General features: G+C 41.3%; 1 protein-coding gene across 2 annotated transcripts in view; it reads left to right on the forward strand.

Moving 5' to 3' along the window:
* Positions 1-15,556, forward strand: part of ARPP21 (cAMP regulated phosphoprotein 21) — a 605,449-nt gene that overhangs the window by 520,621 nt on the left and 69,272 nt on the right. The window contains exons 13-17 of one of the 2 annotated variants that reach the window (XM_036267058.1): positions 709-817; positions 2,528-2,629; positions 8,494-8,531; positions 10,391-10,450; positions 14,532-14,761. In XM_036267058.1, coding sequence (XP_036122951.1) covers positions 709-817; positions 2,528-2,629; positions 8,494-8,531; positions 10,391-10,450; positions 14,532-14,761 — 539 coding nt within the window. Of the gene's footprint in view, positions 1-708; positions 818-2,527; positions 2,630-8,493; positions 8,532-10,390; positions 10,451-14,531; positions 14,765-15,556 lie in introns of both variants that reach the window. The other variant, XM_036267057.1, reaches the window with a different exon arrangement.

Here is a 15,556-nt window from a genome sequence, read left to right on the forward strand (position 1 = left end):
GAGGACCTAAAAAAAAATCAATCGACTGATCAATAGTGTATAACTGCTTGGAGCATTTTCCCCTTGCTAATCAGTTATTAAGTTGTTTAAACAAAATATTTCCAGTTTCTCCAATTACTTAACTGATTTACAAGACTTGGTCAAGGGTGTCAGAGCCCTGGAGCCAGGTTCCAGGAGGTCACTGGAGAAAGGTGGCAATAATTTAGAAACGATCTTTTCTCGCTGCAGAATGAGACAGTTCTTAAAAGGGAGGATATGCTGGGGAAGGGGGATGGTTCTTTTCTAGTTTCTGGACCTTGGTGAATTACTGTGTTACTCCCAAGTTCTAAACATGTATATTTGTTCTAGAATATGGGCAGGAACTTGATTAAATTCAAGAGCAATGGAAGTCCAGATCACTATAAGAACATCTCTACACTGTCTATGTGCAGGCCTTTAAACTATTTTTTAAACTTCAGCCATAGTGATCAGCATGCAGCCAAAAGTCTCTGAATTCAAACCAACCAAAGGTATTCTAACACCTGGGAAGCACTCCATTATTACGTACCTGTATATTGCTGGCGATTCTAGTATCAAAACCATATGTATACTTTAAAAAAAAAAAAAAAAAGTTGAATGCCACTGTGGGGGGAAAAAAAAAAAACACTAAGAAATAACTTTAAACAGGGGGAAAACTTTTTTTATTGATATGTTTTACTTTGCTGGCAGACCAGAGCAAAGGTTTTGTGAACATTTAAAAGATGAAAAAGGTGAAGAATCCCAGAAGCGGTTTATCTTGAAGCGAGATAACTCTAGTATTGATAAAGAAGACAATCAGGTTGGTTCTCAAGTTTGAGAGTGGCTGACGTTGTTTTTGAAGGTGGGGGGGACGGATGTTCTTGTCATTTGCCTCCTTCTCCCTCCCCCTCCTCCCCCCTGCCTCTGGCACTGCCATCCTGTCTCCAGCCTCCTTGCCCGCCTGCCCCCCCTTTGGCATTCAGTGGGGAGCCCAAACCCCGTGTCCTGGTCGCTTTAGCAATGGCTCTGTGTTGGGCTGCACGGGTGGTGCTTGGCGCAGTCCTGCTGCATGTGTAGAGGGATGGGATGCTGCAGACTTGGAGCTGTTGGGAAAAGCTTTGTAGTCGCATTTCCAGATGTCTGTGTAACTATGGAAGTCGTTCCACTCCCTACAGCTCTGTCCTTCAGTTGTGCACACATTGAGCTGGATTATCAAAACGGACCGATGATCACCCGGTGTAGCTGTAAAGAACAAACCTTGTTATGGTGAGGACAGGTGGATTTATGCAACTATCCTACAATAAGTCTTCACAGCAAAGAATCAAGTTCATGTTTTAGTCTCTCAACCTTCCCTCCCACGTTCTGTTGTCTGTGTCAATCGTCTGCTTGGTTTGCATGAACTGGCGCACAACTCTGTCTCTCTGTGTATTTCGCTTGTGATGAAACACTGTGTTGTGTAGAGTAGCCCGACTCCTGGTACCTGGGTAAGGGGAGAGATGCTTGACCACATCTCTTCTCCAGGCGGGGGTGTGGGGTCAGGGCTCTCGGGAAGAAAACTAAGGACTTGGCAAAAAGAAAACCCGTGTTACATGAGACTGAGAAAAATGGAAAGTCATACGAATGCCATCACACTCTGTGACTCTGACAATCGAAAGAGATCTTTTTGAAAACGACTTTGCTTTAAAATTCTTAAGGGCAAGGTGATAAGCTTCTCGCCCAAGGTATTATTTTAATTACTCTCCTCGAGTCACCGTCAAGGCAGCCTGTGCATCTCCGATGCATTTGAAAAACAAACAAACAAAAAAACACCTGTCCATCATTTGTATCTCATTCCCTCCCACCACCAGCAGCAGCCTGAGCTCCGCCGGGCTCACGTGGACTCTGACACGCGTGCCTGCGTCGTGCACTTGGTGGGTGTCTGTTGAATGGATGGATGAGCGTGGTTGGGCAGAGCTTTTCCTGAAGAAGGGAAGGAGGAGATGGGAGGGTAGGTGAGAGGCAGGGCGTGGATCAGAGGGAAGGAGGAGGAAGGGCAGTCCTCATGCTGGGTTCTTTGAATTGTTCCCTCCGACGTCTTCCTATTGACCCCATCAACAAGCACACTTCACATTTAATCTCCATTTTCTGTGCCAGAGGCTATTGCGAGGATCAGTCATGGAGTGAATTAAAAAAAAAAAATCAGGACAGAGAGAAATAGCGGCCACATCTTCCTTTCCACCCCTTATTTCTCGACTCCCTCGCTGGGTTTCTCCAGAACACCCGAGGCCCATCCAGGTGCTACCATTCCAGAAACATCTGTGCTGCTTACACCCAGCCAGGAGGCAACCGGAGCAGCTCACATGCCCCGGCATTGCTTGTCATGCACACACACACATGCCCCCCACGCTTCCCCCCGGGACCGGTGGGAGTGAGACTTTTCATGCTCCATTTGTTTAAGTGAACATTTATTATTCTCAGCTGACAGTTGCTTAACCGCAGACGTCTAACAGCTCCACGTGGATAACCCTCCTGATTTCTTTTTTCTGTTCAGCAAAACAGAATGCATCCATTTAGAGATGACAGACGAAGTAAATCAATTGAAGAGAGAGAAGAGGACTATCAGAGAGTGAGGGACAGAATATTTGCGCACGATGTGAGTAGTTGTTTTCGTTGCTCTTGAGTGCGGTCCTTCCATCAGCAGTCAGGCAGACTTGTTCCCCAGACGGTGACCTGGCAGGGACGAAGGAAGCTGCAGCCAGGCAACAAATCAAACGGCAGCGAGCTGGAGGTGTTTCTGGAAGAGGCCCCGGTTCAGGGAAGTGCTGGAGAAGTAGCCAGGGGTTCGCGTGTGTTCCTAGAATGTGACCTGTGTGGGAACTGAGGTGTGATTTGGGGCAGTTCCATAGACCCTAAGTACAGCCAGGCTGGAAGAAATGCCCGCACACCCATATTGGCCAGGAAAGACCACAGTGTTGTTGTTTTTGCGTATTAACACTGTGCAGAGGAATTACAAGAAGAAGAGTGCTGATCACACGCACACCCCAATTTCCTGCATTCTTAGCAAATATGGGCCTTATCTCAAAATTAAATAATCATACTCATTTTCCTCCCAATTTCTGATCAAATTAGTTTTTGGAAACAATTTTCAAGGGAATAATGATAAAACAACTTCTTTTGCTCAAATCTCCACAAATAAGGTGTGGTAGGTTTTGTTTTTTGTTTTTTGTTTTATCCTTTTACCCACTCTGGTCAAAATAAAATGCAATTAAATTATGTAAAAATGAATAGGTGGGATAAAAGCTGGATTTAATTGCAAGAAAATGAAAAGGGCAAGCAGTTGCCCTGCTGTTCCATTCCGTGACACCACCCGGCAGCCACCTAAAAGGTCGGGTGCTCCCGTCTGCAGAAGTCGAGGCGTGAGCTCCTTCGAGTGGAGACTATGGCCTACACCTCCAGGTCTGCTGTCAGGTGGGGCCTCTGACCCCCGGCTGTCATTCGCTCCTGGAGGCTAGGGCAGAGCCAGCCCAGTGACCGAGGCTTCCACGCTTAGCGTTGCCCAGGTGTTACAGAGGGGCCAGATCCTTTAACAAGCAGCTGCAGAGGAAGCGACCCTGTGCACTTTTTTGACTTGCATACAGGCTTGTGACATCTGTTCCAGATCGTCTCTGCCTTTCTAGGCTGTATTAAAAGCAAAGTTTGATGATTGAGCGATCTGGCTCAGAACTCTGGAATTAGAGTGGGAGAGAGGGAGATGGAGGGCAGCCATAGCTGGATGGTGTGTGGGTACGATTCTAGAAGTCTGTGTAGGTGTGGACTGGATAGAGTTTCAGTATGGTCAGAGCTATTGATGGTGCAGCCTGACACATGGAGGGCCCTCAGCTGTGTTTGCTGGATACCAGAAGGAGGTAATGAGAGTGTCTGAGCTGGTCGTGGTGCAAAGATGCCTCCTGTGGACTGGACGTGGCATGTCTTGTCTGCTGGCCATCATGGAGAAAAACATTTCTGAAGGCCAGTTCATTTTTTATTCTCTCTCTCTTTCTCTCTCTCTCATGCACACATACACACACACACTCACACACTCACTCGCATGTATACATTTCCCCTCTTTATCTGGTTCTATTGAAAAGCAAATACTAATCACCCAGATCATGTACAAACAACATCAGGTTCTTTCTCCCCAGTGCCTGTGGGGGGAATGGCCCTCTGGCTGCCGTCCTTCATGGTGGCTTCCCATGTCTGGTGAGAGATCGTCACTGGGGGGAGGGACCAGCAAGACTTCCCAGCGTCCCTATGAAGGACATTCGTACTAAGGGACCTGGGTTCCAGGTTAAAGCCTGGAGTTAAGTGTTGCTGCCTAAAGCCTCTATGGCCACGCGCTGTATTAGCGTTTTTAAAAAGTAAAAGCAGACTTAATTGTGAGAGAGCTTCAAAGCCCAGCTATTGCCGTAGCCAGCCCATTCCGTGCCACTACTGGGCAGCCTTCTTCAAAGGGCATGAGTTCTCTCTGTGGGAGGAGAGGCGTGAGCTCCTTTCGTAGGCTCTCTGGGGGCCAACACGTCTGGCTTTACTGATTCAAGCTGGTTTCTGACATTACTGACCCCCTGGAGCAGGGGTTTTCCACTGCGTCCTTCACCCTGAGTATACTTCATGCTTCAGAGATAAAATACAATCCCAGATAGCATCTGCAAAATACTATGTTCATGAGCACATGTGCATTTTTCTAAGAAAAAGGTCTCCAGGGTTTATTTGGTCCTTATCACTTCTCATCATCCGTTAAAGGCTAAGGAAGGGTCACTGATCCAGAGGGAGGAAAACGACCCGGTGTCTTCCTCCCTACTCTGGTAGTTCTGTAGAGATGATGAAGTCATACCACTGGCATTCCCTGGTTCAGCTACTTATTGCTGCATTAAAAAAAAAAAAAAAAAAAATCCCCAAATTTGTCCGCTGAAAACAAAACACTGCTTCTTAGCTCTCAGTCCCCGGGGTTAGGGATCTGGGTGTGGCCGAGAGCGAGTCTGGCTCAGGATGTTTCGGGAGGTTCCAGGAAAGCCGTCGGCTGGGCTGCCATCACCTGGAGGCTCAGCGGCGTGGGTCTCTGCTTCCAGACTCACTCCCATACAGGGAGGCTTCCGGCCCTGCTGGTTACAGGCTGGAGAGCTCAGTTCTCACTGTGCGGACCTCTCCATAGGCTGTGGAGGGTCTTGAAGACATGGGAGCTAGCTTCCCCCAGTGCAAGGGATCCAACAGAGGACAGACCATCCGAAATGGAAGACAGTCTTCTATAACCTAATCCTGGACGTGACATGCCTTTCCTTCTGTTGGACACACATTCTGGCCCTGGTCCAATGTGAGAGGTATAGGACCCCAGGTAGTGAACACCAGGTGGGGGTCACTGGGGTCACCCTGTGTTAACAGGCTATTACTATGTCAGCCTCAAGGATATAACAGCAACGTGAACTTGCTTGAATACATACAGTGACAAATCTTCCTATCACTTATACAAAGACAGGACACTTCAGGGAACCTTCATCTGTACAATTCCAGGTTCCCAAAGGATCATTGCTGCTGCCCAGACTATTGAAGTCCACAAAATAATAATTAAACTCTGTGAAATCGATTATAAAACAAATGCAAAGAATCCAGCATAAGGAAACTAAGTTACAGACATCTAATCTTTTTCTTAGCTGGTCTTTAACTTAGTGTTTTGATAATTTAGAGGTAATAAAACTAGCTTTCCTTGCTAATTATTAAGTAGTGGAGTCAGGTTGAATTTTTTTTTTTTCCTACTTGATGTTGCAATAGAGATTTATAGAGCAATACTTCCTGGTATTTACACTTCAGCAGAATTCAAATTGATTTAAAAAGTTGATGTATTCTTGATAGTTTACAGATGAAATGGGCGGTGATGTCTGAGGTGTGTGTGTGTGCACGCATGTGTGTGTCGTGTGTTTTTGTATGTAGGTACATGATCAGAATATGCAGGTTGCTCTGGGATTTTCTAGAAAACAATTTTCAAATTTAGTTTGAGCGTTTCGTTATCTTGAGATGAGGCAAATTCATTTATTTATTGTTTGAGAACTAAATTGTTGTAAGTCAGAGCACACAACAGTTTAGTTCTGGAATAATAAATAAATGTATTTTGGTAGTCAGAAACGGTTGAAATATAACCTGTATTTCCTTGAGCTTGTTTTATGATTAATGCTATGTAACGTTGCCACTTTGGGAATGGTTAAGTTGATCAAGTCATATATTTGAAAAAGACATATTTTGCCTGAGAGCCATTTCTGAAGGATATTTATGTATACACAGGGACTCAGGGAGGAGCTCATCCTGGCTTTTTTTTGTTGTTTTTTTTTCCTCCATGTACTTGGATTCTTTCTCAGTGAGACTGATAAGGGCATAGGGTGCCACCTGGATTGGGGGTGGGACGTGGGAGAGAATTCTGCAACCCATTAGGCAAATCATTTTCTCCTTAAAAAAAAAAAAAAATGAGCCCTTTATATCTGAGAGCGCGTGACAGCTTTGAATGCTGCATGAATTTCGGAGACAATTTTATCTTTCTCTGCTATTAAAATGTGCAAGTTATTAATACTACTTATTTTTTAAAGTTTCTATTCATCAGCTACTGAATCACAGCCCATAACCATTTCTGGGTTATTTATGAAAATGTGGTGGAGGCATGATGCGATGATTTTTTAATGACCTTTCCACAGAAATAAAAAAAAATACTCTTGAGATGTTTTAAGGACAGTTGTCTTTGACTTGTAGGTGCTTTGTTTGTTTGTTTGTTTAATTAAAATAGTTCAGGCTGCTTAACTCTTCCCAAAACACCACTAGATGAACCAATCTGAAGAGGTCAGAATGTCTTGGATCACTCCTTCCAAGAGGTGGGAGAGTCTCAGTCATTCCGAAACCCAGCCAGAACATTATACATGTAACCGACCTCTTTCCATCGCCGAGAGCCAGCCGAGACGAAGTCAGGAACTGAATTCATAATGTCTCTCTGAGACAATCTCTCTTTCTTTCACTCACCATGACCTGACTCCAGCCAGTAGCAAAGCCAAACTAAAGCAAATAAAGACAGCCAGATATTTCAAGTATTAGAAACAGATCTTCGTAGGGATAATGTCAGCGGCACATCATTTGTATTGGTTTCCCTTTATGCAATTAAACGTCAAATTAAACAAACAAACAAACAGATATTTCCCGAAAAGGTTTTTTTCATAACTGACTAACGTTTTTGCTTTTTGTTAAATGAGGTTTGGGCACACTTGAGATTGAGGACCGTGGTCAATGCCAAGAGGGTAAAATGGGGACGCGGTTCTAGAGGTGCCCTCACTGGATCGCTCAGGCGGGAAATGTCACGCCCAAATCTAGCCCTTCGGTTCAGTGAAAGGAAATGATTTCTCCAGTAAAAAAAAAAAAAGTAACGAGAAACCAATACCCTGTTTGCCTCACTGAACAATGGTTATATTAACAGCATCTTTGAATTAAAAATTTTGATATTAGAAGGTCATCATTATTTTTTCAGTTTTATTTTATCTTGAAATGGACCTGTTAAGTCCCTGTTTATTCCTTTAGCAGGTCACTTATTCATTATTTAGCAAATCTACACTATAATAGGGGGTACATGTTTATGTTTAGAAACTCAATACTTTGAAAGCGGTTTTATGTTAATGCCTAAACACAGCCACTATATTATAGGACTTGCAACGTATTTTTTTTGGACTTCTCTTTTTCTGTTGCTAAAATTTAATTTGACCTGCCCTTGCCCCGCACGTAATGACGTGGGAATTTTATCTTCCCTACATTGTGTCTAAACACACAAAAGTAGAGAGATGAGTACTAGGGACATGGAAGCTAAGAAGAAAGTCATTTGGTCTGAAAAACAAAGAAATCTTACATAGAGCATGACATTTTTTTTAATTAGCTTCATTTCATTTTCACTTGGCCCATGCCCTCCCCTCACCTCCTTAAGATCGATTGATGGCATCTTTTCAGTTTTGAGAGTTTCGCCGTCAATCTGTTTATTTTATGAGAGTTTATCACTGGCGGGTAGTAACCGCAGGACTGTGGCTGTGCATCTGCCCACCCTCTTGTGGATCATGCTCACGCTCTGCCTCTCTGAACCTGTCGTCTGGGCTCTGGTTGGTGGCTGCCTCTCCGCAGCCCCAGAGGACACCACTAGCTCAGGATCTGAGGGTTACACGTTTCTCCAGCTATTCAACTCACCTCTCTCTTCTTCCGACCTTGATTGACCTTGATGCTGAACGGGCTAAATCTATTTGAAACCTGGAGGTGCTCTGATGGAAAAGTACTGTGTGCTGCATGAGAATCCTTTCACTCTAACCTACTTTTTTTTTTTCCTTTTTGATTTCCATTTTTCCTTAAAATGGTACATATTTTTCTTAAATGTTTTTCCCTTGGAGGGGAAAAGTGATGTTAAAATCAGGCAAGGACTTGGGACCCCTCAGCATATCCAGAACGTCTGATACAATGCCTTTTTTTATTTTTCAGTCAGCTTGCTCCCAGGAAAGCCTTTTTGTGGAAAACAGGTAAAATGAAATTTGCTTTTTCATGTCTTTAGAAGAACAAAGTGTGTCGTGTGTGTCCTGTATATTCATAGATACATATATATTCCATATATAAGTGCGTGCTTGAATATATGTATAAGTAAATACATATATCTATGTGTACACACCTATATATTCACACATATATGTTATTTAGAGTGTCTAAACATTATTTAATTGAGGGAAAAACTTCTCTCAGTTACTTCCAATCATGAGCTTAAATGTTTCCCTTGTTTAAAGTCTCAGTTTATGATTCTTTCAACATTTGTAATTATAATTATTTTCACCAGGCACTAAAAAGTATAAGAGTTGAGACCCCCATAAGAACTTGCAGTTTCATTGGCTTATTGAATAGGCTGCTAAAAGTACTTGTATGTCTTTTATTATTAACTATTTCCTGTGCCCTGTAATTATATATAGCTATACAAATAACAATTAGAATAACATTGTTCTAAGTTTCTCATTCTAAATAATCTACCAGTCTTTCTAGAAGGCCTAACATGGAAACCTTATCTAAAGGTGTCTGGATTTAACAGCTCACCTGGTTTAGGAGTGAGGAGGAGGAGGTGATTGCTCTGAAATGCACGGCTTATACAATTTATACAAAGTCTTGAGCATAAAAGCAGAAATTTTTCAAATTTAACGTATACCTTTTTAAAATAGTTCTAAACTGACATAGCTATTAAAATGCTCCATTGATTTAATTGCAGATTTTTAAGGGGAATTAAGAAATTCCACATTTGCTGTACTAATGGGTAACTTGGAATGGAAATATGGTATTCATTTTAAAGTGGTGGTTAATTTTCTTTCAGGTGTCAGCCTAATGGGTGGTCCCTATAAAACTGATTAAAATGCAGGCTGTTGGATTAAATTCCAGTACTTAGAAAGTTTGAACTGGGCATTAGAAATGATTGGTGGGTGAAAAAAAATGCCATCATTCATATTAGCAATTAGAAATCCTCAAGTAACGAAGTCCCTCAACTGAACAGAAGAGATGAAATTAGAAAATATGTCTACAAGAGGCATTCAAAAACAACCTTAAAAATGCCTGCAGATCCAGACTGGTAGTCCTTATTTACAGTAAAGAATCCACGAGCATTAACATCTTAGGGATGATTCTGAACCATTCCAAAATGTCGTATCTTTACCAGAAGGATTAGGTGAGCACTTATAATTTAGTTTAGTGGGAAATCTTATTCCCTAGTCTTCTAGCCAATCATTTCTCTCTACTTTACTCTCTAACTTTATTCACTAACTTGGGTCTTATACAAAAAGACTGCTATATACTTGTGTCCCTTATATTCAAATTATATTGTATTCATCAATACAATAATTGGTCACATATGTCCATTGCATATTCGCACAAGTCTTGATGTTTCCATAAAGCAAAAAGTTAATTAAGTGAATTCCTTACAAAAAAAAAAATATATATATATATATATATATATATATATATATGTTTCTTGGATACCTGCCTTTGGAATGTCAACATTTCACTATGCTCAGCAAATAAAGAACTTTAATATTACTCAAAGAAAAATAATCACAGCTAATATATTTAATTAAATATCTATTATATCTACATCAATTGCTTTTCTTCTCCTCTCCTCTCCCATTCCCTCTACTTCCTCATCTCTTCCTTCTCCCTTACCCAGCATCAGTGTTTGAATGTCAGGGTAGGGAGAAATCATGCTGCCATTAATTTACTATGGCAAAGTTCAATGTCATACAAACAAATCAGTACGGGGGTTGATTTGCAAGACAGGTGTGTTATAGTAGCATGCACACCCATTTATTACCCTTAGGTTTTATATCATAAAAATCATGTTTTTCATTTCCAGTAGGCTCTTGGAAGACAGTAACATATGCAATGAGACCTATAAGAAAAGACAGCTCTTTCGGTTGGTATGGCTTACTTTCTTAAAACTGTGTTTTCAGACTATGTGGCAGAATCGATGTTAAATATAAGTGGATTAGTATAAAATATCTCTGTTCATGAAATCAAATATGTTCAGTTATCTCTTTGTAACGCTTGTCCAGTGCTAGTGTGGAAGCCGTATTGGATGATGTGAGACACAGGATGGGGCGGCCATTACTTTGAATTCAATCCTTTAGGGTTCTTCCTCGGATTTTTCTGTGTTTTTATTTTTATTTGTTTATTTTTATTTTTTCTGAAGGGCTAACTTTGGAAGCACACTGGTTTAACATTCCCAAATCAACTTTGGTGAATTACAGAGTTCAAGTTTCTCTGACAGGCTGCAATTGTGTATACATTCTCAACACTGGAAACAAATCAATGATAACTCTATTTGAGCACTTGATTTTTAGCTACTACTATCCATCATACTATTTCAAACAGTATTTTTTTTTCAAGCACAGATTTTATTTCTAATGAAAAATACAAGATTGCTTCCAATTATAATGAACTATTTAAATCAAGATCTTTGTGGGATATATATGGATAATGAATGATATGTGTATATTTATATATTTATAATGATCTATAATCTATAATATTAAGCCATATGATACAATTATTAAAATTTAGTAGCTATAATATAACTATGTTATATATTTTTAAGTAAACTAGGCTAGAAGCTCCATGAAAGTAGAGGGATCATACGCATTTTCTCACTGCTCTATTAAATGTGTCTCCAGCATTCATGATGAAACAAAGGATACATACACGGCCCTCTTTATATACTCAACACATAACACATATATTAATACATTAGTTCTGTTGTGGATATTAGAATTCATCTCTGTTGTAGGGCAGGCAAAACAAACAAACAAATAAAACTCTTGCCCATTTACTGGAAAATAAATAAATAAATGGATCGTGGGCTTAGAAAGTATCTTTCGCAATAAATCTGAACTTAGGACATCATCATTAGAAAACAGTACCTTTTTCCCTTTGCACTTTGGCGGAAACAAAAAACAGGCTTTTTTTTTTTTTTAGCTTCCTTCATATTTCTAGGTTGAGCAACATAGTCTAATGCCTTCCACTTGTATCATTAGATACCTTTTACCCTGGAAGATGAAGGAAATAAACTTGCATTTTCCCCTTGAAAGCCCAAAGTAGGACTAGAATGTACCGGGAGTCCTACACTCACACACCATGACCTGGTTTGCTTAGCCAATACTAGAGAGAAAATGCGGGCTCTTGCCCCTCATTGGCCAGTTAGTTTGACATAGCCCCAAATCTGGTCCCTAGCCAGGGCTACCCAGGTGGGCCATTCTAAATGTGGACACCATTGCCCACCCAAATCACCATGTACAGAGGCTCCGGAAGATGACTGAACATAAAGCCATCCACATAATGGTAAAAATAATTCAAAATGTACATCATACCTTTAAAAAAAAAAAAAAAAAAGGTTCTGTTCATGCAAAAAGGAAAATAAATGTCATCAGTTATGTTCATCAACACAGAAATAGAACTTAGAGTATGTCCTTTATCACTACTCTAGGATCAAATTCTAGTTATGCACAAGAGGGCTCAGCTCCTCCTGGTGACCAGACAACTCATCACCATTGTCTTCCTGGTTTCCAGTAGCGGGGTCTGGACTTAGGAGGGAAGGGAAGGCACTGGAGCTTACGTTTTTTGTTTGTTGGTTTGTTTATGATGCTTATGATGACAAACCCAAATAGATTTGAAATCCACTTCTGGACCTCTCCTTGCCATAATCAATAGATAGAGCATTATAAAATATGATTTCAATGTGCAAATATCTAGAGATCATAAAGTAGAATTAGATGTATTATTTTGAATTTCATTAATGCGAAATCTCTAAAGCAGCAACTTAAATTCCCTCTTTTAACATGCACAGATTTTGACTTAGGATGGTGATTTGAGCTGGCCCGGGGAAGTACAAGTAGTTAAGGAAATCAGGTTGCCTTTTTGGCCAGGGAATGTGGCACAATTCTAGAGGAACTACCCAATGTTCTAAAAATAGCTCTGCCAGAGTGAAGAGTGCAAACCACGGCACCTAGCTTGCACCCAGGAATACCGGTGAGCACCTCCTTGGCAGAGGTAGGCACAGCCACACCCTGGCATTGAGAGGAAGTCTGGGTCCTCCCAGGGAGGCACAGAGTTCATGGGGAGTGGGCTCATTGAAGCAGAATTAGTTATGATCACCCCCACATGGAGAGCTGCGTTCTGACGCATCCTGTATGCTGAGGTAAGAATCAACTCCAATATTTTCCTATAACAAACATTCTAAATCAGCAACACCTGAGATTATTGTCATGTCCTTTGTCCATTCACAGTTGCTAAATCTTTAGACAGGCTTTATCAAAGGTGGGTCAAGTGAATCAGAATTAAATGGGAAAAGAATGAAGTTGAATTTGAAAATTGAAGGGGAGACCATCAGGAATGGAGAAACTGTTCACCTTTCTAGCAGAAGAGGGTACTTTTTCTCCAGACTACCTCCTCTGGATTTCCTAAATTTGCAAAGGAGTTTTAGAACTCGAGTGGCCTGGCCACTGGTGAATGTTTGATACTTCCACTTGCAACGCTGTCTTTTTTTAGATGATCCTTGTTTCTAAAACCAGTCATCCTGAGAGCAGAGAGAATGTGTGTAAGAAAACACTGACAAAGGACAGCAGGGCCTGAGTGCTTTTTGTTTTGTGAGTTTTCTATTCCACTTCCTTCCCTCACTTTCCGGAGTTCTTATCACAGATTAGCTGTGTCATTTTTATTATCTTTGGGTCCATTTACCTCCTTCCATTTTCATGAAATAAAAGAAAACATTTACTAAGTAAAGTTGAAGTAAAACCAACAATTTTCTGTGTACCTTCTGTACAATTTGGTCGGTACATGCCTCAATCAGATTTGCATACTTCTGGCATCTCAACAGTTCAGTATTATCTTTAGAAGAATATTTATTGATCCCATCTGTGAGATCGGAATCAAGATCGAGTATGTCACATCACATAGTGATATGAAAGTAGAGGTTATATCTACTGCCTGTGATTTGTGTCCCCTGTACTTGTTCATAATCCATGAGAATCTACGAATCTTTTATGATCCATTCTTTCCAGCTGCAGAAAAAGCTTTGAACATGTTAACTAAGTTACTCTTTAAGCAGATTGGAAACCAATGAAAATGCAAATTTCATCCACTTTCTCTTGAAAAGACATGCAATTTTGTACACTGCTTGGAGATTCTCTGGAGTCTTCAAAATTCACTTCTGGCTACTGGCCCTCTCCCAATACATTCCCTCTTTTTCTATTTTAATTTTGAACAACTGTGTTATTTCACCTATGGAGCTTTGTTCATTTGTTTATTTCCATTGATCTCTTTGGAATGTTTTGTGTCAGTGTAGTGTTTACACTGTTGTTCTGACCACAAACTTTTCCATGTGAAAAGGCTCTTTCCTCTGCCCGCGAGGGTTAAACTCAGGGCACAATTCTCACCATAGGTCAACAGAATAATCACTGTGATTCTGTGCTGTCACTGCCTTCGTGAATTCAGTTATAGATCTCACAAAGTTAGAAAATAAATTAATAAATGGCTTTTCTGGAACTGCGTGCATTTTCCCGGAGTCCAGTTACCGAATGCGGAAGGGAGAGACAAAATGCTGCTTCTTCAGTGCGAGTCGCTTTGAGCATCATTCCAGATCACGGGTGTTTCTAAGCGTTGATTCATTATTGACTTCAGTCAGGAGAATGTATCCTCCCTCGTCTCCACTATAGCAGTTTCCAGTGGTAGTTTCTACCATGTTTGTCTGGTTGTTTCTCCTTCACCGGCAGAGGGATCGTGGGACATCGCTAGGCTTGTTTTTCCTGTTTGTAACATGTGTGCAATGTGTTACCTGTCTGCCCATCACTGAGGTACTCGCGGCTCTGCTTGTGAGGCAGCAGGTCTAATGATAAGGAGGGTGTTGACTAGACAACTCTTCCAAGAAAGGCGCCACTCTATGTCCACGACTGTTTATGGAATGTAACGCTGTCCCTGTGCATTTCTTTGGTGGCCGTCTCCAGGGGCAACAGAGATGGCTCAGGGAGAACGTCCGGGAGTCGGCAGAGCAGCTCGGAGAATGAACTCAAGTGGTCCGACCACCACAGGGCCTGGAGCAGCACCGACTCGGACAGCTCCAACCGCAATCTCAAGCCCGCCATGACCAAGACGGCGAGTTTTGGGGGCATCACGGTGCTGACCAGGGGCGACAGTACTTCCAGTAGCAGGAGCGCCGGGAAGCTGTCCAAAACAGGTAGTTAGTACTGCAGGGGTTTAAGTCCTATGCTATTTTCCGAAGTCTCCCCAAGCTGTACAGTCACCATTCCCTCTGACTTTGAGTTAACTGGTGATGATGCTGTTACTTATGGGAACAGACTGAGGTCAGAAGTGCAGCTTCTATACCAATACTGCCTCCTGCTAGCTCTGTGCCTAAGTCCAATTATTAACCTCTCCAATCTCTAGTTTCATTACCTATAAAATGTAGGTTATAATAGAATATTACTCTAACCCCCCAGTAGACTATTTTAAGTTTAATTGCAATCATTTCTATAAAAATAGTTACCAAGGCACATGCATGGAGCAATTCTTTTACAAAGGTTAGCTTTTTAAAAATTTAATACTATGAGTTATTCCTTAAAACCACATTGTAAGATAATTATGATGTGAGTGATTTCCATTTCTGCTTTGGCATATTGGTGTATGATCCTGGGCAGGTTAGTTAACCTATCTGTGGCTCAGGTTTCTCATCTGAGAAATGGGAATGATAACAGCACCAATATTTCAAAGTTATTGTTAAACCAAGAGTTAATATACTCAAAGCAATACCTGGCACGTTGTTAACCCTCCGTAAACACCAGTTCTTGTTCATTTTTATTATTGCCACTTAAAGTTGTCCATCCTTGCTTTGCAGATAAGGAGAGGGAACCTCAAAAGGCTTCGCATTTCCAAGGAGCCAAGTTCATGCATTTGCTTTTTCCTGCTTTTTTCTATCAGGGGTGGGGAACCTTTTTCCTGCCAAGGGCCATTTGTATATTTGTAACATTCGAGG

Source organism: Molossus molossus, unplaced genomic scaffold (genome assembly GCF_014108415.1).
Source record: "Molossus molossus isolate mMolMol1 unplaced genomic scaffold, mMolMol1.p scaffold_m16_p_18, whole genome shotgun sequence".
NCBI lineage: Eukaryota > Metazoa > Chordata > Mammalia > Chiroptera > Molossidae > Molossus > Molossus molossus.